This window comes from Archocentrus centrarchus, unplaced genomic scaffold, assembly GCF_007364275.1.
Source record: "Archocentrus centrarchus isolate MPI-CPG fArcCen1 unplaced genomic scaffold, fArcCen1 scaffold_126_ctg1, whole genome shotgun sequence".
NCBI classification, from domain to species: domain Eukaryota; kingdom Metazoa; phylum Chordata; class Actinopteri; order Cichliformes; family Cichlidae; genus Archocentrus; species Archocentrus centrarchus.
Window position 1 is genome coordinate 2335 of NW_022060171.1, and position 24089 is coordinate 26423.

Sequence of the window (24089 nt, forward strand, 5' to 3'; positions counted from 1 at the left end):
GGTTTCCTGAAGGAATTACATCGCTGGACAATGTCTTTAGGTGTGTTAATATTTTACCCCTCTTAACAGGATTATTCAGACCTTTAACATTCCAGGTGACTAAGGTAACTTGTCCGCCCTTCTTTGTTTGTGTTGAATTAACCTGCATAACTCAGATTAGAATGAAAAAGAATATATAAGTCCTCATAAGTGTGAAAGAGATGGTTATACACCATATACAAGTCCCAGCCCACCCCTTTAAACAAAATGCTTACTGTCTTGCCTATACTAAGAAGAACCTGCAAAGTAAGGCGCGACCCCTCTAAGGAAGCTATAAAGAAAAGAATAACCAGGAAAATTAAATTAAGAGTAACACTTACACAACAAGACACATTAACTACTCAACTAACAACTTCCCTTACTATTAACTCCTAATTAGAAGTTTAGAAAGCTCTGCAAAATATAGAATTCGAGCACCAAAACAACATCCGAGCATTTGAAACAAGAAAAAAATGATCTGAAAAGCATGCTTCAGGTTATATAAGCTGCCTATCTATAAACATCAGCCCACTTCAAATTATCAACGAGACTTAAGGCAGCTAGTTATGTAATCAAAGTGAAGATTCTAAGCATTATATAAACTTAGCTGGATGAACATCATAGAACAGTCCAACATTGAGTACTACCAGAATCCAGCCATACCACATCTGCATCAGGTGTCCGCCGCGGGGACGCCTGCATCATCTCCACCCGTGCCGAAGTGTTGCTCCGCGAACCTCTGGGCTTCTTTCGCATCCGTGAACATTGATTCTGTTCCTCTGAAAGTCACTCTCAGCTTTGCGGGATATAAAAGTCCATACCGCACTCCTGGCTTGTCCCGAAGAAGTGCTCTAACACCGTTAAAAGCAGCTCTGCGTCTCGCCACATCGGGGGTGAAGTCGGGAAAGATGCAGATCTTCTGCCCACGGTAGGCGAGGGTCCCTCTGATTCATGGCCTTCCGGAGGATCATTGTAACGTCGCGGTAATAATGGAGTCTCACCACCAACGCCCGAGGAGGTCCTGTGTCGTCTGGGCGCCTTCGTAGAGCTCTATGAGCGCGGTCCACCAGCGGTAAGTCATCCAAAGCCAGCACGTCCTTCAGGAGCTGAAGAAAGAATAGTATAAAATACGAATACACAACGCGCTCAACTACTGCTGCCTGTTGCCATTACCTGCAGCTTTATCACCAGGGCCTCCATTTCCTCTGAGAAACTCATCATCTTGTTGATATTTTCAGGGATGTTTCTCATAGGTTTAAGGCAATAGAAGACGTTTGGAAATCCGAACTTCGACCTCTGACTTTGGCTGTGCACTCACAATAGAAAGACAGTGAAATGACTTCTGCTTTGGAAGTGTCAGCTTTATAATGAGAAAAGTCCTGTGATCTTTAGAATGTTCTTTCCTTTCATACATTATCATTCTATGGAACTCTCAGCATGCAGATTGATGAGGTCATAATGAAACACAGTTTGTTTTCTTTTGCTTTTGTTACTTTTGTTACAAAATACTCGTGTATTGTATTAAACTTGTAGCACCAAGACTGAAAGGGACAATTCCAGGGCTTTTTCCTATTACAAAAAATGTTGCCACAATACAAAGAAATTAGCAAAGAAAAAATATAGTCAAGCAGTATTTAGGTATTGTGATTCTAAATTGCCCATAGGTGTGAATGTGAGTGTAAATGGTTCTCTCTCTCTCTCTCTGTGTGTTAGCCATTCTTTTTGCCAGACATCCAGGATATGTATAAAAACACAACATTAGTTATGCTGCTATAGGCCTAGGCTGCTGGGGGGAGGGGGGGGGGGGGGGGGGGGGGGGGGTTCTTGTAATGCACTGTTTCTTTTCATTGACCTTATATACTTTGTTATACTCCACTCTGCATTTAATCATAAATTATTTTTAATCTCTGGCTCTCTTCCACAGCATGTCTTTTTTCTCTCACCTCAGCCCAACCCGTCGCGGCAGATGACTGCCCCTCCCTGAGCCTGGTTCTGCTGGAGGTTTCTTCCTGTTTAAAGGGAGTTTTTCCTTCCACTGTCACCAAGTGCTGCTCATAGGGGGTCGTTTTGACTGTTGGATTTTCTCTGTTTCTCTATTGTAGGGTCTTTACCAACAATTAAAAAGCCCCTTGACGCGACTGTGATTAAATAAAACTGAATTGAATTAAATATGAGACAAGCTTAAATATGTCAGAGGCTCTTTTTTTTTTTTACATCTTTTTTGTAGCCTTGATTATGTGTACAGCCAGGTTGCCTCTCTTTGTGGTCAGTTTGCAACATATTAGGATCATTTCAGGTCTCATATTTGGATTGACATCTCGTTATCAAGCACGTCACAGGGACCACGTGATAGCATTGCTTACTGTAGTCTAACAGGGAACTAGAATATTGTCTTGTCTGGTCAGGCACTTAATAAACTGTCTATATTTGGGCACTTCCAGGCTGAGGTTTCCTCTGTTACAGTCACCAAGTACAATAACTAAGGAGTGCCACTTTATCTGCTCCACATTTATTTGATGGGCGAGTGAACGCTGTGCCTCCTGCATGTTGGTTTGCTGGTGGAATGGTGACCCTCACCAGCAGTGCTGGTTGTAATGTGTTCCAAAGGAATGCATCAATGTAATTACATGACATTTTTCAGTAACAAAATAACATAACTCATTACTGTGCTAAATTGACTAATGACATTACAGTTGCAATTATGTTAATGCTTGGGTCCTCCAGTTATCTGCACATCGGGCAGGCAAAAAGGGAAAATAAAAATAAAACTACATGCTTTTTTCTTCCTGCTGCAATCAGCTGACTTGAGCTCCTGTGCAGGAGGATGAAAACGGTGGAGCCGTCTACAGCTTTTCATGAGAAGAGTAAATGGACAATACTTTTTTTTTATTCCGCAAAAGGACAAAAGCTGGATGTAAACTGAAAACTGCCTCCAGGACAGAAACAGGTGTGTTACACTGCTAACACAACTTCAGCTCTTTGCATGTATCTGCACAGACAACATGCTAACACAGAGTCAGCCAAGAACCCAGAGTGGTGATGAAGCTGAGCACATGCTGACCCCCAGCCCAGCAGCCAGAGCCTCATCTTCAACAGGTAACAGAGGCAGTGACGAGCAGCCAGCCTTGCAGCACTGCAGCCTTCGACTCTACCTGTGCATGTTTCTACAGCAGAATCCCTGTAAAGATTACAGCTTAACAAAACATGTACAGATTTTGGTCCACAGTTTATTTTGATCTCTTAGTTTGAACTACTGATCTGAACCTCAAGCTTTCAAATAGGACTAAAAGATTGCAAACACCAATGAAGTTATTAATTTGAATGATTTCTGATAATCGGGAACAACAAGAATATTTGTCAGACGGTTTGATTGAGTGTGAAAGTGTTAATGATCTTTGTGTAGGCCAGGCCTACTGTAATATGAGCCCAGACACAATGCAGTCTCTAAAGAAAGAGATCATCTGACTGTTTTATCTTGAAATATTAAATGACAGTCAATCAAATAGGAACATTCTGATTATCAGTTTAAAATATTTCAAATTTGGCTCTTTTTTTCATGGGTATTGAAGTTTGCAAGCACTTACCTGTGGGTGAGTGTGTCAAGTAAAGATGGTTGCAGCCATGGTCATAGGAGCCGTATTGACCATATGCATATACAGCATACAGTCATCCAGCTCATAGTACTTTGTGGACTTTTGTGGGTCATTACCACAAAGGGTTTTCTGTGAAAGCACTGTGAGATTTGTGAGACCTTGACACTTCAGGTGACCTCAATAGGTGTGAGTGGGGTTTGAGGCACCTGGAAGGGATCTCTATATCCAGTAGAGAAGTCAGTGTTGTCTGCAATGATTTGATCCTGTGGGAACAGATTAAACAAGGAATATTAAACTAGCCAAGTACAAAATTAACAGTCAACATTTATTAGGACTACCTTTCAAGTGCTAATGCGTCTCACCAATAAGACGATGACCCTGGTGCCCTTTAGGTCTACATGTGCTCATAAATCAGACCAAAAAAAAACCAAACACAAAAAGAGTTTCATTTAGTCAGTGATAGTAAAATGGCTCATTCTCTCAGACACAGCTGCACCACAGCTGTCTTGCCAACCACAGTAGTCCACAAATAATGACAAGACATCTTCTTGGTCAACATTAAACAAGAAGGCATATTAGGCCCATGTCATTTTATTTAGTAATAGATTAAAAAAAATCGCCTTGTTATTTATCTTAGTAAAAAACCTAAACTACAGTCTAATTACTTTAAAACAAAGATTGTGTTGTAACAAGTGTGATGAAGTTTACTAATGAAAATGATGTTGTGCATACAAAGCACAAAGAAAAAATGCACTTCACAAGCCTGATCAGAGCAAAAGCATGCAATACCTGTTGGTACCTGTTATTTGAAATGTAACTAAGCAAAAAGCCAATTAAAGTGAAAAGCTAGCGCTTGGAAATTCAATTCAATTCAGTTCAATTCAATTTTATTTATAAAGCGCCAAATCAAAACAAACAATTGCCTCACGGTGCTTTGTATTGTGGGTAAAGACCCTACAATAATACAGAGAAAACCCAACAGTCAAAAACGACCCCCTGTGAGCAGCACTTGGCGACAGTGGGAAGGAAAAACTCCCTTTAACAGGAAGAAACCTCCAGCAGAACCAGGCTCAGGGAGGGGCAGTCATCTGCTGAGGGGGCTGAGGGGGGAGAGACAGAGATTACTAATAACTAATGATTAAATGCAGAGTGGAGTATAAACAGAGTAAAAAAGAATCTGAGTAACATCCATTCTTAATCCAGAGGGTTTAATATGATGTGGGCCCACCCTTTGCAGCTGTAACAGCTTCAACTCTTCTGGGAAGGCTTTCCACAGGTTTAGGAGTGTTTATGGGAATTTCTGACCATTCTGGAAGAATGGTCAGGCCTTCTCTCCAACATCAGTGTCTGACCTCACAGACACTGATGTTGGAGAGAAGGCCTGGCTCACAGGCTCCGCTCTAATTCATCCAAAGGTGTTCTATCAGGTTGAGGTCAGGACTCTGTGCAGGCCAGTCAAGTTCTTCCACACCAAACTGGCTCATCCATGTCTTTATGGAGCTGCTTTGTGCACTGGTGGGGTGGCTGTAGCTCAGTAGGTAGAGCAGGTCACCTACTGATTGGAAGATCAGCGGTTCAGCTACTCCAGGCTACATGCCAATGTATCCTTGGGCAAGATACTTAACCCCAAGTTGCTCTCCGACGCAACCGTCGGAGTGTGAATGTGTGTGAATGTTAGATAATTAAAGCACTTAGCTTTAATGAATGGGTGTGCATGGGTAAATGTAAACGTGTTGTGTAAGCGCTTTGAGTGCTCAGACTGAGTAGAAAAGCGCTATATAAGAACTGATCCATTTACCATTTACTGGTGTGCAGTCATGTTGGAACAGGAAGGGGCCATCCCCAAACTGTTCCCACAAAGTTGGGAGCATCAAATTGTCCCAAATGTCTTGGTATGCTGAAGCATTAACAAGAACACTCTCTACACACTGTTCTTGAGCTGATCTGATGGCCACATGAAGGTTGGAGGTCTGTAGTGATTGACTCTTCAGAAAGTCGGTGACCTCTGTGCACTATGACCCTCAGCATCCACTGACTCTACAGATGACTGTGGAATATTTAATAGTGACTGGACTTGTTGCACAGGTATCACGGTATCACGCATTCACTGAGCTCCTGAGAGCGACCCATTCTTTCACTGATGTTTGTAGAAGCAGTCTGCATGCCTAGGTGCTGGTTTATACACCTGTGGAAGTGACTGGAACACCTGGATTCAATGATTTGGATGGTGAGTGAAATACTTGTGGCAATATAGTGTAAATGAGAGAAAATGGATGGATGGATGGATGAATGGATGGAGTAGCAAAGACATACAAAGTGTGACAAAGGTCATAATGAAGATCTGGGTTCCAGAGCCGAGGAAAACTGATAGCAGCATCCCCTTCCTGGGAGGTCGAAAAACATCTCCATGAACTAGCTTCCACCCAAACTCCTCCTGAGCATCTTCCTGTAGAACAGGACAGATGACCAGCTATGATGACAGCAACAAACATTACCACATGTCCACCAGATGCAGCTCTGTCATGTTGTGCCATGGCTGACATGTGTGATCATGTAGTAGAGACAGTCAAAGTAAAAAGTTATTTTAAAATTTTAGTAACTATGAACTCAGGTATAATGCAGTGGACAGCACAACACCAGCAGTTCTGTCAGTCAAAGAAACAGAGACTCACCACAGAGTCCATCTGATTATATCTGGCGATATCTTTATGGAGAGTCCTCAACATGATCATGGCCACCATTCCAGACAGGAACAACACAATAACCAAGGAGTTCATTATGCTGGGGAGAAAAGTAGAGCAGATGTGAGTATTTTGAGTGAGTGTTTTTGGAGTGGTCATCTGCCAAATATCTATTCCATTCAAAACAGGCAGTCATGTTCACTGGATGACATCCAGTGAAGAGTGGATGTATGAGAAAAATTAGGCAACACAATGAGAAAAACACAAGAAACACAATAATATGACTTTCAGTGCAGTAACATATCTAAAAAGAAACCCCTATGGTTCCAGAGCTGGAAATGCTCCTTGGACACTATCAAATGTTGTCTGTAAATTTCATCTTCATATTAGCGTTCTGGAAGTTGTGATGCAACACTTAATCACTGAATACAAAATGAGCCAGAGCATCTTAATGTAGTAACAGATTAATGCAGAATCAAAATCCCCCAAAGGTATTATTGTTCACCACATTCCACTGACATCAGGAACAGCAGATGGACAGAACTGGTTACTTTAACATGGGGAACAGTGCTGATTAAAGAGCTTGCTAACTACTCGTTAACTGGTAAAGGAAACTTATCAGTTATCAGTTGTACCTGTGTCAACAACAAAAGAGTACGGAAATAAAATTTATGAAACACTGACAGCGTCTGTGAGTTACCTGAACCACTGGATGTTAGTGTGAGGCATTGACTCCAGGATGTAGTCCCATCGAGATGCCCAGCGAATAGTCTTGTCTTCCTAAAGCGCAGACGGACAAATATAAATCTTTGTGTAATCTGCTCAGGTCAGGAGTAGAATCAGGATAGAAATAACTTTATTTATTCACCTTCATAATGACAAATTAATAATGGAACCTTTTTCTAACTGTACCTAGAGCAGCCGCACAATCTTTCTAACCTGTAACAGTCTTTAAGTATTTTTGAAGGTTTGCAGCAGCATTAAGCATACGGAGACAACATTTTTGTACTAACCACAAAGTTAACAGAGTAGGTGTAAGTGATCTTGAACATCCCTGTGAGTTTGTTTTTCAGGAACTTTGGGCCCCCAGAGCAATCAGGGCTTTGATCGTTAGGGTGTTCATAGCTGAGCAGAGAACAAAAGAAGACAAAACCAAGAGCTTTCAGTGGAAGTAAATTCAGATTTCCATACCGCAATATTACTGAGAAAAAGAACTACGATCCAATAGTCAAGCAGTCTCTATCAGCACACACCTGGTGACAGATGAGAGAAAAAACTGTCCTTTAGCAGAAGAAATCTCTGACAGAATCAGACTCAGGGAGGGCAGTCAAAGGAAGAGCATCGGAGACAGCGAGCAACAAACAGGAGAGTGCAAGGGACACAAAACGGTAACACTACCACACTGTTCTACTAGTGCCTGGGATGTGTTCTTACACCAGGAGAGGGCATCAGAGCTCTGTGAAAATTTGCCAAATGTTATATAGTAGAATCAAATGTTAACATCTACAAAGCTAAAAATCTGGCAATTTTGTTTTGACAAAAAAAGACCCATGTCAGATAAAAATAATATCATTACCTTTTGGGTTCAATCTTGGCAGCAACCAATCGTGCCCCGAGTTGCTCATGCTCCACAATATGGTAATAGATGGTGATGTCCACGTGGTTAAAGATGTAAAAAGAATTCCTTTTATTAAAGTTAGACTGGAAAACAATCACAAAGATACAACAGTTCAGATCATGATCAGGTAAAAATGTCACTGCTGTCGTAGTCCAGGCTGTTTGTAGCTGTGTGAACCTTTATATCTTTATTAATGACTGATCATGATGATAATAGGGAATGGTTGTACACATTTACAATTTAACCCTTATATGCGTGCACTTTTTTGCTTACGTTTTTAGTGACCTGGAGTTAATCTGTACCCCATGGATTTAATCAAAGAAAGCATAGATATAACCATAAAATGAACTTTATTTCAACCAATAAATGAACACTGCATGCATCTAACCACCAAAGAAACACTGCATGCATTTAACCACCAAGCAAACACTGCATGCATTTAACCACCAAACAAACACTGAATGCACTTAAACTGAATTGGAATATTCTGCAAAACATTTATCATTAGCAACCTCATTCTGGATGAACATACCTAAAATGAAGTTACACAATACCAGGTAGCTGATAAGACTTGGGAGCAAAAATATCCAGATATATGTATAGAAAGACTAGCTAATTTCATCTAAATTTGTCTGATATGAAACCTTTTCAAAATATTTTTTTATTACGACAAATCACTTTTTTCTGTGTTCACTGTACAATAACCTCCTCAAGTCCAAGGTCAATGTTCTGTATTTCTAGCCATGCCAGATGTGCTGACAGGTTTTGTATGTCTTACCTCTACTTATTCTCCCAGATCTTTTACAGTTGCAGCTGGATGTATATAGGATTTGATTCAAGTATTCCAGTCCTATCTATGTATATATATCTACATATATATCTATATATCCTACCTATATAGAGATACCACAAGGTAGCAGTGCTGCATCAAAAAGAGACACATTTTGGCAATGATGGAAACCCTGGGGTACAGAATTACCCCAGGTCCATAAAACTGTAACTTTCGCAATTGAAATGAAAAAGTTAATAAGTGGCTATTGATTGATGAGGGCAATGCATAAAAAAAGGACCAGTAAGGACCAAGGAACAAACTCCTAAAAGGATTGCTCGATAACATTTACTCCAATAATATTATTTTTAAAAATTGGGACTTGGGGTACAGAATTACCCCAGGAACGCATAATAGGGTTAAATTTGTTGGAACAATGTAAGTAAAAGTGTAAATAATGAATTAGATGTAAGTGGAGCTGTTCATGAAAAAAAATGTGAAATGTAATTTAACACTAACTCACATTGACCACACATGCGTCTTTAGGCTGACCAACTTCTGTAACAAAACAGCCTATTGGGAACCCAGGATTACAGAACTTCTGTCCATCTTCAACATCATAACACCAGGTGACCGGCATGTTATCCAAAATCCTACACACACACACACACACACACACACACACACGAACAGGAACACGTCTGCACACACACCTCAGAATTATACATTTATTTAGGGCTGTAGGATTATGGTGAAAATCACAATCACTTTGTTCAATATTGAGATCACAATTAGTGATTGATTGTAGTGACAAAAAGTTTTAATAACACTGATCATATCATTTTAACCATAACACTGTAATCAGAATACTAATCATATCACTTTAATCATATCACTGTAACTATAACACTGCATTAAATTCACTGAAATCAACTTTGTAACCAAATCGCTGTATCGTTATCACTGCAGTCATAACACTTTCATCATTTCACTGTAATGATATCACTGCAATCTTTTCACTGTAATCATAACACTATATCATAAAACTGTAATGATCAAGAATCAAGAATCAAGAATCAAGAATGCCTTTATTAGTCCCACAAATGGGGAAATTGCAGTTAACAGAACATCCATCCAAAACAAGCATAAACATAACACAGACATTATAACTTCTTAATCATAATGCTGTAATCATAACACTGCAATAATTTCACTGTAATCATAACACTGTAACCATGACACTGCACAAATTTCACTGTAATCATAACACTGCAATAATTTCACTGTAACCATGACACTGCAATAATCACACTGCACAAATTTCACTGTAATCATAACACTGCAATAATTTCACTGTAACCATGACACTGCAATAATCACACTGCAATAATTTCACTGTGATAATGGCACTGCGATAATAACACTACGATAATTTCACTGTGACCATGACTCTGCAATAATTTCACTGCAATAATGTCACTGCGATAATTTCACTGTAACCATAACACTGCAATAATTCACTGCAATAATGTCACTGCGATAATTCACTGTAACCATAACACTGCAATAATTTCACTGCAATAATGTCACTGTATTAGGAAGCTGACAGCTGCTATCATGAGCCACCACCTCTGTTCAATGCTGGCCGTTCACAGTGGACATAGATGGCCTCTTTCAAAACATCTTTGTTCTCAGTACAAAATGTGAACAGTGGCGTCCTCAAAACACATGTGGTTATTCCAATTGGGCCTATCGTCAAATCAGAGGAGATGCACAGGAAAGAAAGGCAGACACCAACTAACATTATCTCTTACGTAGCAGCTTTGTCAGAGAAATGCAGGAGAATTTGCTCCAAGCATGACATCCCAGACACACTTTAAGACTCAAACTGGTCCCATGGACAAAACCCCCAAACGCAGGCTAAGCAACATAGTGTATGCTGTGCAGTGCAGAGAGGAGTGTAAACTTCAGGCAGCAACACAGCTCAGCTGATCACAGCCTGCACACCAAGAACATTTACTGGCGCTCACAAGACAAAGTTGTGATTTTTCTCCCCATGTGGAGCCACTACAACTGATCTTAGGGTTCCCCCACCTTCTGAATCCCACTGGAACCCCTGAGTATCCTCATTTTTGTGTTTCGGTGTGGAGGCGCAGTGACCCTCTGCTATGTAGGCAACAGAAAATAGAGTTGTTTTTAAATTCCCTTTCACAGCTTGTGTCCTACATGACACATTCAAGCTGATTCAAATTTAGATTGGAATAATGTTTGTATTCTCATGTAATATTATTTAATCTTATTATATCAAGATAGCAGGTCCAGATAGCTTTACACAGAAAAAAGCTGGTAGAAATAGCTCCTTTTACTTTCTTACTTTGAGTACAATTCAGAGCCTGTACTTTTTCACTTTTGCTTGAGTAATGAAGTTGAACCAGTACTTCAACTTTTACCAGTGTTTTTCTTTTTATTTAAGTATTTGTACTTCTAATTAAGTACAGAATGTCTGTACTTTTGCCACCTCTGCTGAAATGTGAACAAATTTATTTGGTCTCAATAACTTGGCCCTGTTTCTTCCTAGTATGATATCTGACATTACTTTCTATTTAATTATTTATTATTTGTATTTAATTTATAATGTATTTGTTCAGATTGCAATGTAATTATATATATTTTTATTGATATATTCTGTATTTTATTTTATCATAGGTTTAAGGCAATAGAAGACGTTTGGAAATCCAAACTTCAAGCTCTGACTTTCGCTGTGCACTCACAATAGAAAGACAGTGAAATGACTTCTGCTTTGGAAGTGTCAGCTTTATAATGAGAAAAGTCCTGTGATCTTTAGAATGTTCTTTCCTTTCATACATTATCATTCTATGGAACTCTCAGCATGCAGATTGATGAGGTCATAATGAAACACAGTTTGTTTTCTTTTGCTTTTGTTACTTTTGTTACAAAATACTCGTGTATTGTATTAAACTTGTAGCACCAAGACTGAAAGGGACAATTCCAGGGCTTTTTCCTACTACAAAAAATGTTGCCACAATACAAAGAAATTCAGCAAAAGAATAAATATAGTCAAGCAGACACTGAACCAATAATGCATTCAGTGCGCTGAATGTTTTGATTTTTGGATACATAAACATCACAGCCTTGTGTGATGGTATTAATTTCACCTCATAGTTTTAAGTAATACAATTCAGTACAGTGATTTTTTTACTCACAAAACAAAGCCTAGTAGATAATCCTAACTGATATTCACCCATTTCATAGTAGATGTGCGCACTGCCGCCCTGTTTGAGTAAACTTAGAGCTTTCTTTCACGTGTACTGTTAGAATATAGTTAATGCTTTTTCTCTCTCTTATACAGCTGCTTTAAACTAAAACCACAATAGGAGTGATATGCAAACTGTGGAGATAAACAAAATACTTTGTATGCCTACACGTTCACTAGACCTCAGTGTGCAGATTTGTGTATAAAAACGCTGCTGTGCCTCACCAGTACTGCACTACAAACTTTTATTTTAAAAAACATATTGTTGCAGACTTTGCGCATCAACAAACAATGATATGATACTATGAAAAATTACTTAAGTCCACTATAGTGATATCAAACTAAGCTGATATTTTAGCAAGGAAAGGAACCATTGAGATTAAAAATCTCTTATTTTCATGGGTGTTCAGACTAAGATAAGCATCAGTAGAATATAATCATGTAAAACAGAAATACAAACATCACATAGTTAAAAGATATACATAAAATAGCCTTAAAATAACAAAAAAATTATAACATAAGTTAAGTAAATCAAGTACAAACGATGGACCCAGCCAAAAAAAAAAGTATGCAATTTCGATTTAAATGCATACAATGAAGTTAATTCCACAGATGATACTTTTGATTTAAAACATGGTCAACAGATGACCGTTTGACACCAATAACACTGTCCTCCAATTCAAAAAGCGCCCGTTCAATATCATTGACCTCTCTTAACTCATGGAGATAAGCCTCCGTTGCACCCATAAGCCTGTGTTTGTCAGGGTTGAAACCTTCCAAACGGAGAATTTGCATCATTATAGGTATAAAATGTCCATTCCAAAATCTTTTTGATAGATGGTCATAATACTGGAAAAAGAAGTGTCTATCTACAGGAGCCCCACAGGTGTGTCTTCTTTGTGAGGGGTGTGAGGCTTCACATCCTGCACAAATCTCTCTTTTGTGTTTTTGAATAAGCATGTTTAGAACGGATTTGACGGTAAGTTTAACAATGTCGAGCACGCCCGCGTGTAGCTGACACGTCTCCACAGGGAAGTTATGCACCCCCACCAGATCATACTCCTGGGCCATTGTGAATAATAACACACTACAGAGACAAGCTTTTATCACCAATTCCTGAGCTCCTGCCCTTATCCTGCTGGTCATATGTAAGTACTGCAGCATATGCGTGTTCTGAACCAGTCACGGTGACCGTGGGTCATTAAGGGCTACACCCTTTCTCAGTCACGGTGTTCCATTACTAGCTAGTCGCCATGCCTGACAAACGTACGTAATTCGCATCTCAAATTAATAACATCGCTGAGAGAAGCGCAAAACATAACTGACAACATTGTAACTAAGCATATAAACGCCGAAATGAGAACTCCCATGATCCTTTGCTCTGACGGGGCCCACCCTTGATTGGCTCTAGCCCTGTGGGCACTATGCAGTCTAAGATACAGAAAAACACAGTTTAAACATGAAAAAAAACGTGCTAGTCTGTATGATCTGATTTATCAACATCCTAATCCTTCTGCATGATGCAGACATACGGTCTGTTAGCATTGTTATTTTATAAAAGTTTGTTTAAACATGTTAGCCGAATTGATGTGTTTTAACAACACCCTGTAATAAACTTTTATTCTGCTGTAGTCTATTGAGTTGATTCTGATGAAGACAAACTGTGCAGAGATGTTTCATTAACAAGCTAAGATCCTCTGTTAATGATGAAAAAAAAAGAATAGAAACACGGATAATGGGTAAATCGGTGCATCATTTTGACTTACACAAAAATACGATTATACACGTCTCTGAGGCATTATTTCCTCCTGTGTGATATTCTGTTGTGAGCTTGAATCGTACTTTGGGGTATGCTGTGTGGAAAAAAGGATGAGATTCTGCACTAGGGTTTAATATTTTTCCCTAAAATGACATGAATCAAATCCCGGTAAATGACGAGCCATTTCCCGGGAATCCCGGGAAAAAGTTTATTTATTTATTTATTTTAATTAGGCCTTCTGTAGCCTGTGTCGGCCTTAACCTATTGTGATATTGTAGAGGTAGCTTTCCAGCTATGTCCTGTTATGCCCAGTAGGGGGCAACGTTGGCTTGATTAACGCAATAAAACCTACATCTCGGCATTTGAGTGCTCGAGCTATGCGGTGTTGTATCGTTCCTCAACACTCCCTTAACAAATATAATTCAAATATTCCTCCATTGTACATGGAATTATACCAAGATATTTTACAACTGCTGGTGCAAAACAATACGGTTCATCTCCACAGCATTGATAATGGCTCAGCCACGCTGTCGTGGCGACATCTGTTACACTGTATCTCCACCAGTGGAACGCTGTAATAGTCATTGAAAAGTTAACTACCGTACTACACTATAATATGGCATAACACAGGGCCTTGAGTAATGCACTACGACTTGGTCATTGCCATTCTGGCAACAGCAAATTTATAACACCGTGTCTGAGGGTTAAAGTAGGTTCGCTGTGAATCGTCTTTTGAAAAACTGGCCAATCCTTATAGCCTAAAAAATATACATTTTACTCAACTCCATTTTAAAAGCGAAATATGTTAAAGCAATCTATTTCATGATAATTTCTTCACCCATTAGGCCCGTATCCTAATTCATGGTTGTTAGTAAGCGGCTGCAAACGAGGAAAAGAAACACTCGAAGTTAAACAGATATTTCTTTATTGTTCAGGGCAGGCATATTTTATAGGCTATATAATGCAATATAACAATATATAATAATATAAAATTATATAATACAAAATACCTTAGGGTAAACACATTGACTACGATTTTAACAAATTAAAGAGGAAAAAAGTACAACTGTGTAATACCTCTATTAAAACGCTTGAGATGAAGGCTGAAGCCTTAAACGGAGGCTGAACGTGCCTGAAATGAAGAGTAATGCTTTTCGCATTAAACGAACCCTTCTCTCAATATTTCCTTAAATTTAACATTCTGAAGCTTTCTTTTCTTTCTGAAAGTCAAATCGACGCGCGCGACTTTTTTCCCGGTTTCCCGTCTAACGTTTCCCGGGAAACGGGAAATGGTTCTGATCGCATTTCCCGGGAATCCCGGATCCCGGGATTAAACCCTATTCTGCACCTATAATGATTTCGCCAAACTGTCAGGTTTTATCAAGCTCAGTGAAAACATCTTTGGTGGTAAAAACAGAAACTAAAGTAACTCACCCTGGTAATAGGGATGAATAGTTAAAGTGTACATGAGTGAAAGTTCAGCTAATGAACGTCGTGTGAGTGCCGACCTCTTTGTACCTGAAAATTAGAGTCGGTTAGTTTTTTTTTTGTTTTTTTTTAAGAAAATGCAGATGTGATAACAAATAGAATTACAAGAATGGTGTAAGAAACGCACCTTAGATAGGAAAAATACACAACTATTGCTATAACCACAGTTTTTTTTTGTTTGTTTGTTTTGTTGGGACATAGTATGTGATGTTTTTATGAATGAATGAAAAAATGTTTTAAACATATATTGCACTGTTTTCCATGAGGAATGCAGAGTTTAAAAATGAGGAGTCTGTACAGTTTTTAACATTGATATTTTTTTTTATTTCAACCCATAAACCAAAAATACAGAGTATGCATTACATACACAGTCTGTGTTTGCCTATCCAGTAGTTTTCCACCATAATAAGCTCTGCTGGTAAGTCCTCAAAGAAATATTCCTCCCTCAGATCATGATACAAACTGTCTATTGCATCTAAGATGTTTAATGCGTGCAACAATTCAGACACCTGAGCGTCCACAATCCATGTGAAATCCTTACGTGCGTCGTCCCGACTGTTAGACCACAAGAAGAGTCGAACGGCAGGAATGAGACGATCTGTCCAGAATATTTTCATCACTTCGTCGTAATGGGGCGCGTAAAAGAAATCAGGAATAACCTGCTTACAGCTGTGCTGATCATAGCTAGGGTGTTTGACTCGACATCCGTGGCATATCCCTTCATGATAGTTCTGCACGGCCTTACACAGAATGTGTAGTGTAGCGATCTTAACAGCCGTGACCCCGCGCCGCGACAGCGGCTCTTCAGGTAATTGGCGAGATGGTGGAGGTGAAGAAGATGAAGAATCAGGAGGAGGTACGGTCATCACCCGTGATGGTTGTGGCGGTGAAGTTTTAACGTCTGGAAAACATGCATCGTTAGTTATCATTAATGTAATATACACAAAATACACAAACGTACAATTATTTATTTATTTTTCTTTTTTTTTTAAAAAAAAAGGAATGAGTTGCTATACAGAATACAGTTTAGGTTCACATAATTTTGTGTAAAAGTATATGCTTACCTGGATCCATTTAAAAGTCCGAGTGTAGCGTTACGCCAGAGTCAGTTTAGAAAGAAAAACTTTGGGGGAAAAAGAAGCTACACGACTCTCTTCACAACCAACGTTTGAGACGGTCTTGTGACGCTCAAATACATGAAACACTAGAGAACTCGAGTTGATTTTAGAGTTTCTGACGTGCGCTCACTGGTCATAGCCAGGAACTGCAGCTTTATTGACAAGAAACACAAACGTGCTGCTCTGAAACACCCGCGGTGACGGTAGGCCCTTAGCGGATACAGACATCTCAGTCACGGTGTTCCATTACTAGTTAGTCTCCGTACCTGACCGCATGCGTAATTCATATCTCAAATTAATAATATCGATGAGAGATCCGCAAAACATGACCGATAACATTGTAACTAAACACATAAACGCCGAAATGAGAACTCCCATGATCCTTTGCGCCTTCATTTGAAAGAACAACAAAAGAACTCCGTTTCAGCTGATCACACTCTCATCACTCCACGCTTTAACATGGAAAAATAATGTACTGCTCACCGCATAAAGCTTATGATAAGCGTGAGATTCTGTTTTTCTGTCTTAACTCTGTGAGGAGAATGTTGATATAGGATTGCCTAGTTTGAGCATAGTCTGATATTTTTTAATACTGTCGGAATTTCTTTGGTTTTCACAGTAAAAGTAGTTACTCATTTCACTCAAGAACATCACAAAAGTCTGTGGGACAGCTTGCTAGAAGAAGCAAAACTCAGAGATTTTTGAGCTAACTATGCATTACCTACTCACATGTTTGTGATCCCATACAGGAAGTGCAGTTTTATTAACACAGACGCCCTGTACTGACACAGGTCAGGGTCGTACTCCAAGTTGTCGCCGGGTTATGGCTTTCTAAAAAGTTACACATTGCTAAGCGGATGTTGGGATATGTTGTGGATGTCAGTATATTTTTTTTTTAAATTTATATTAACAGTGCCTCGGTTTTTTAGTAAGACCACTGTTTTAATTATTTGTGTGGGGGAGTGTGTGTGTGGGTGGGTGAAAGGTACGGTTTCAGACTGAATCTGCTAGCTTTTGATGTGAGCCCTGGGTCATCCTCCGTTCTGTATGTAAACGATGCAGTGTAACACCCCCCCACTGGTGAACACGGACATTGGCTTAACCCCCATTGTATTTTTATTTAACCACTGTGTTATCTGTTTTATGCTCGACAGGTGGGCTCGGATATTAGATTATTTACCATTGTATTTTTATTTAGCCACTGTGTTGTGTGCTTTATGCTTCACAAGTGAGCTCGGATATTAGATTATTTACCATTGTATTTTTATTTAGCCAGTGTGCGGTGAGATTTGAACCTCTTTGATGAACATCCGGGAAATAAGGAGAGCCATGCGGGAAAGATAGTGAGACCGATTGTTGGATCGCACAGCGCATGCGTCACGGTAGAACAAAGAAAGAAAACTCAGAGACTTTTGAGTTAACTTTGCATTACTTACTCACATGACTGTGACCCTATACATGAAATACGCTTCAATTCACACAGAAACCACTTGCTCACAGGGAACAGACCACCGTACTGCAAAATCGCCACGGCGAGGCTAGGCCATTATGGCTACATCCACCACGGTCACGGTGTTTCATTAAATAAATACCCTCCATACTACACACCCTACACAATTCACATCTCACACTAATAAGATCGATGAGAGAGCAGCAAAACATAGCTGATAATTCTGTAACTAAACACATAAACACCAAAATGAGAACTCCCATGATCCTTTGCGCATTCATCGGAACAACAACAAAAATCATCGTGACAGCTGATCACATGACCTCCGTTCCATGTTTTAATAATGAAAAAATACATTGTACCACTCCTCATTGTACGCTGTACATTAAAAACATACTTTCATTAAAAATCACGTTAGTAATCCGCCGCTAAACTGCCCCGTGTACGTCATTATCACACGTCAGCGCAAACACGCACGGACACACGCACGCGCACACGCACCTCACATGCACGCGCAAGGCTTTTTTATCACCTAGGTGTGAAAAATCACACCTAGGTGTGAAAGGGCCGCATTATTATAACTACTCCTGACATTTGCCTGAAGCTCCTCAATTTTCCCACGGAGTGACTGGACATTTGCCAACATCATAGTGGGAAGTGGCATCCGACGGTAGCCCTGCCGCTTCAGCCTCTGACGCACACCACCGCGTCTCCCCCGATTTCTGACCCCACACAACCTGTGCTCCCAACGTCGATTCTCCGTGGAGTTTCCAATCCGGAGAATATCCGTGGGAAAAACTGCAGAGGGTTCCACAAAGCCGTATTCCTTCCACCGTGGTTTCTCCCTTAGAGATAAGGTGAGGAGTGCGGCCATCCGGGAGGGGCTCAGAGTAGAGCCGCTGCTCCTCCACATCGAAAGGAGCCAGTTGAGGTGGCTCGGGCATCTGATTAGGATGCCTCCTGGCCGCCTCCTGGGTGAGGTGTTCCGGGCATGTCCCACCGGGAAGAGGCCCCGTGGTAGACCCAGGACACGCTGGAGAGATTATGTATCTCGGCTGGCCTGGGAACGCCTTGGGGTCCCTCCGGATGAGCTGGAGGAGGTGGCTGGGGAGAGGGAAGCTTGGGCTTCTCTGCTTAGGCTTCTGCCCCCGCGACCCGGCCCCGGATAAGCGGAAGAAAATGGATGGATGGATGGATGGAAGGGTTCCACAAAGCCCACACCCGAGTCCAGCAGGAAGAGGAGGAAATCCCGGCTATAATGCCGACATTCTTGGTTCACACAGAGTCCGCCCAAAAAAGTGACACAAAAATGTCAAAACGATTAAAAAAAAATAAGTGCACTAAGCAAGCGTAAGTCATCATGATTGTTGCTTTTCTAACATTTGCCCTATAACAAAAATAAGAAATAGTATAAAATACGAATACACAACGCGCTCAACTACTGCTGCCTGTTGCCATTACCTGCAGCTTTATCACCAGGGCCTCCATTTCCTCTGAGAAACTTATCATCTGTTGATATTTTCAGGGATGTTTCTCATAGGTTTAAGGCAATAGAAGACGTTTGGAAATCCAAACTTCGAGCTCTGACTTTCGCTGTGCACTCACGATAGAAAGACAGTGAAATGACTTCTGCTTTGGAAGTGTCAGCTTTATAATGAGAAAAGTCCTGTGATCTATAGAATGTTCTTTCCTTTCATACATTATCATTCTATGGAACTCTCAGCATGCAGATTGATGAGGTCATAATGAAACACAGTTTGTTTTCTTTTGCTTTTGTTACTTTTGTTACAAAATACTCGTGTATTGTATTAAACTTGTAGCACCAAGACTGAAAGGGACAATTCCAGGGCTTTTTCCTATTACAAAAAATGTTGCCACAATACAAAGAAATTCAGCAAAAGAATAAATATAGTCAAGCAGTATTTAGGTATTGTGATTCTAAATTGCCCATAGGTGTGAATGTGAGTGTAAATGGTTCTCTCTCTCTCTCTGTGTGTGTGTTAGCCATTCTTTTTGCCAGACATCCAGGATATGTATAAAAACACAACATTAGTTATGCTGCTATAGGCCTAGGCTGCTGGGGGGGGGGGGGGGGGGGGGGGTGTTCTTGTAATGCACTGTTTCTTTTCATTGACCTTATATACTTTGTTATACTCCACTCTGCATTTAATCATAAATTATTTTTAATCTCTGGCTCTCTTCCACAGCATGTCTTTTTTCTCTCACCTCAGCCCAACCCGTCGCGGCAGATGACTGCCCCTCCCTGAGCCTGGTTCTGCTGGAGGTTTCTTCCTGTTTAAAGGGAGTTTTTCCTTCCCACTGTCACCAAGTGCTGCTCATAGGGGGTCGTTTTGACTGTTGGATTTTCTCTGTTTCTCTATTGTAGGGTCTTTACCAACAATTAAAAAGCACCTTGACGCGACTGTGATTTGGCACTATATAAATAAAACTGAATTGAATTAAATATGAGACAAGCTTAAATATGTCAAAGGCTCTTTTTTTTAAATCTTTTTCGTAGCCTTGATTATGTGTACAGCCAGGTTGCCTGTCTTTGTGGTCAGTTTGCAACATATTAGGATCATTTCAGGTCTCATATTTGGATTGACATCTCGTTATCAAGCACGTCACAGGGACCACGTGATAGCATTGCTTACTGTAGTCTAACAGGGAACTAGAATATTGTCTTGTCTGGTCAGGCACTTAATAAACTGTCTATATTTGGGCACTTCCAGGCTGAGGTTTCCTCTGTTACAGTCACCAAGTACAATAACTAAGGAGTGCCACTTTATCTGCTCCACATTTATTTGATGGGCGAGTGAACGCTGTGCCTCCTGCATGTTGGTTTGCGGTGGAATGGTGACCCTCACCAGCAGTGTTGGTTGTAATGTGTTCCAAAGGAATGCATCAGTGTAATTACATGACATTTTTCAGTAACAAAATAACATAACTCATTACTGTGCTAAATTGACTAATGACATTACAGTTGCAATTATGTTAAGGCTTGGGTCCTCCAGTTATCTGCACATCGGGCAGGCAAAAAGGGAAAGTAAAAATAAAACTACATGCTTTTTTCTTCCTGCTACAATCAGCTGACTTGAGCTCCTGTGCAGGAGGATGAAAACGGTGGAGCCGTCTACAGCTTTTCATGAGAAGAGTATATGGACAATACTTTTTTTTTATTCCGCAAAAGGACAAAAGCTGGATGTAAACTGAAAACTGCCTCCAGGACAGAAACAGGTGTGTTACACTGCTAACACAACTTCAGCTCTTTGCATGTATCTGCACAGACAACATGCTAACACAGAGTCAGCCAAGAACCCAGAGTGGTGATGAAGCTGAGCACATGCTGACCCCCAGCCCAGCAGCCAGAGCCTCATCTTCAACAGGTAACAGAGGCAGTGACGAGCAGCCAGCCTTGCAGCACTGCAGCCTTCGACTCTACCTGTGCATGTTTCTACAGCAGAATCCCTGTAAAGATTACAGCTTAACAAAACATGTACAGATTTTGGTCCACAGTTTATTTTGATCTCTTAGATTGAACTACTGATCTGAACCTCAAGCTTTCAAATAGGACTAAAAGATTGCAAACACCAATGAAGTTATTAATTTGAATGATTTCTGATAATCGGGAACAACAAGAATATTTGTCAGACGGTTTGATTGAGTGTGAAAGTGTTAATAATCTTTGTGTAGGCCAGGTCTACTGTAATATGAGCCCAGACACAATGCAGTCTCTAAAGAAAGAGATCATCTGACTGTTTTATCTTGAAATATTAAATGACAGTCAATCAAATAGGAACATTCTGATTATCAGTTTAAAATATTTCAAATTTGGCTCTTTTTTTCATGGGTATTGAAGTTTGCATGAACCAAGATGGCGCCACTGTGTACGGGCTGCCGTCAGCTGTTCTGTGTATTGTTTGCTGTCGCTCTGTTCCTGGTAGTCATCTGCCCAGATGTCTCCGCTTTGATCACCTACGATCGGCAGACACTTCTAAACCTCCAGTTTGTTTTGGTACCAGCATATACTGTAAAGAAAAACTCAACGATTTTTCCTCCACACCTATCGGATGTACCTGAGAATTTGCGCCGGCTGCCCAGTGCTCCGGTCCCCAACAAACGCCAGAGGAGACGCGGAAAGCGTGGAGGTATCGCGGTGCGGGTCAAAACTTACCTGAGACTCCTAGGTTTGTCTGTTCATTACCCCCTGGATGGTGGTCTTTGCCGCCTCAAGGCTGTTGGGCTGCCTGTGGATTTCGGGCGTCGCTGGATCAGGCCGATTGTCCCACCTGTCATCCTGGAGACTCGGCGTCCCTCGTCCTGGCGCAGGATGCGGGATCGTGGAGGCGGCGTAAACCATGCTAACCTTCGCCTGTTGAAGCGGGCCCTGGCCTCAGCTAACAAGGATCTGGACATCCGAATGGCCCTACTAAATGCTAGATCGTTAGCCAACAAAACTTTCCTTCTCAATGACTTTTTCATCGCACAGCAGTTGGATTTTATGTTTGTGACTGAGACGTGGCTTCATGCTGGTGAGTCTGCACCTTTTTCCGAACTTTTACCTCGCGGCTGTTCTTTCTTCAGCTCCCCGCGGATCTCTGGAAAAGGTGGAGGACTTGCTTCAATATTTAAATGCAGTTTTCGCTGTCGTCAGGTCTCGGCAGACCTGTACGCCAGCTTTGAACTGCAGCTGTTGGAGATAAACTCTTCCCCCTCGGTGCTCTGCGCGGTGATTTACCGACCACCGAAGTGCACGAAGGACTTCATTGGTGACTTTGCTGACTTGCTGACGGGTCTCATACTAAAATATGACCGTATTTTAATTGTTGGCGACTTTAATATTCATGTGTGTTGTGAGAGTGGTCCACTGGTTAAAGAATTTGCCTCGCTTATTGACTCTTTTAACTTAACACAACTCGTGTGTGGTCCCACTCATGAAAAAGGTCACACACTGGATCTGGTGTTGTCCTATGGACTTAGAGTCTGCATCACGGGGATACGTGACTGTGGTATATCGGACCATTTTCCTGTTTTATTTACAGCAGCGCTCCCCAGCTCTGGGATAAATAGAGTATCCTCTACACGTCGTGTGCGCTTGGTTAACTCTTCATGCGCTGCTGATTTTGCAGCTGCTTTTAAAAACTCTGACTTAAGCAATTTGGATTTTTGCTTGAGCCTGAATACCGAGGACTTCACTAACTCTTTTATATCTGCTTGCACTGCTGTACTGGACTGTATTGCCCCTTTTACAACCAAACGCACCAAACCTTCCTCCCAGCCCTGGCTGGATGAGACAACCCGCGCTCTCAGACGTGAGTGCAGACGCGCTGAGAGAAGGTGGAAAAAGGATAAGCTCCATGTCTCCTTAGAGATCCTGCGTAACTGTTTATTGAAATACCAGAAAGCAGTAAAATATGCAAAGTCTGCTTATTTCTCTAACATTGTTTCAAGTAACAGTCACAGGCCTCATTTTCTTTTAGTGTTTTTAATTCACTCGCTGATCCTCGCTGTAATGTAAACCAAGCCAAGGTCTGTCCTGCACTGTGCGAAAACTTTAAGAAATTTTTTGTGGAAAAAATTTCTGCCCTCAGGCCTTCATCACCTCAGCCTGAAACAGACTCATCTGCACCTCCTCCCAGCAGAGCTGTCTTTGAGCAGTTTGAGCCTGTCACACTCTCCACACTAAAGGAGGTGATTCAAAATATGAGACCTGTAAACTCTCCCACAGACTGTGTTCCGTCTCGCCTTTTTAAAGAGGCTTTTGATTCAGTGGGACCAACTATCCTCGCTCTGATTAACAGTGCGCTTGCATCTGGTTGTGTTCCAGCTGCCTTTAAACATGCAGTTGTACAGCCTCTAATCAAGAAGAAGAACCTTGACCCTGATGTTCTTTCAAATTACAGACCAATTTCTAAATTACCATTTTTATCCAAGGTTCTTGAAAAAGTTGTTTTTAAGCAACTTCAAGCATTTTTAAGTGAACATGGAATGTGGGAAAAGTTTCAGTCAGGTTTTAGAATGCGTCACAGCACAGAGACGGCTCTTTTAAGAGTTTTTAACGATCTGCTTTTAACTGTGGACTCTGGTAGTCCTGCAGTTTTAGTACTTCTAGATCTGTCAGCTGCCTTTGACACTGTGGACCACGAGATCCTTCTATCCCGCCTAGAACATGAAATTGGCATTAAAGGCACGGTTCTGACTTGGTTCAGATCTTATCTTACTGATAGAAGTTTCTCTGTCCATCTAGGAAACTGTTTTTCTACCACAGCAAAGCTTTCTTGTGGAGTGCCTCAGGGGTCCATTCTGGGCCCAATTCTTTTC

General features: G+C 40.8%; 1 protein-coding gene across 1 annotated transcript; it reads right to left on the reverse strand.

The window, feature by feature from the left end:
* Nucleotides 1–691: 691 nt before the first annotated feature.
* Nucleotides 692–9327, reverse strand: LOC115775425 (transmembrane 9 superfamily member 2-like). The gene is made up of 8 exons (XM_030722962.1): nucleotides 9203–9327; nucleotides 7869–7993; nucleotides 7306–7417; nucleotides 6993–7072; nucleotides 6284–6392; nucleotides 5905–6057; nucleotides 1020–1124; nucleotides 692–937 (listed from the first exon to the last, which is right to left on the reverse strand). The coding sequence occupies exons 1-8, from the start codon at nucleotides 9317–9319 to the stop codon at nucleotides 692–694; spliced, it is 1047 nt and encodes a 348-aa protein (XP_030578822.1). The 5' UTR covers nucleotides 9320–9327.
* Nucleotides 9328–24089: the final 14762 nt, after the last annotated feature.

Bases quoted from the DNA above. Each gene is read 5' to 3' on its own strand.
- LOC115775425 (XM_030722962.1), bottom strand. From the start codon at position 9,319: ATGCCGGTCACCTGGTGTTATGATGTTGAAGATGGACAGAAGTTCTGT. The intron at 7,418-7,868 runs GTAATGATATTA...TTCTCTGCTCAG, and splicing joins GCCAAGATTGAACCCAAAAG to CTATGAACACCCTAACGATC. The intron at 7,073-7,305 runs GTTAGTACAAAA...TCTGCGCTTTAG, and splicing joins CCTACTCTGTTAACTTTGTG to GAAGACAAGACTATTCGCTG.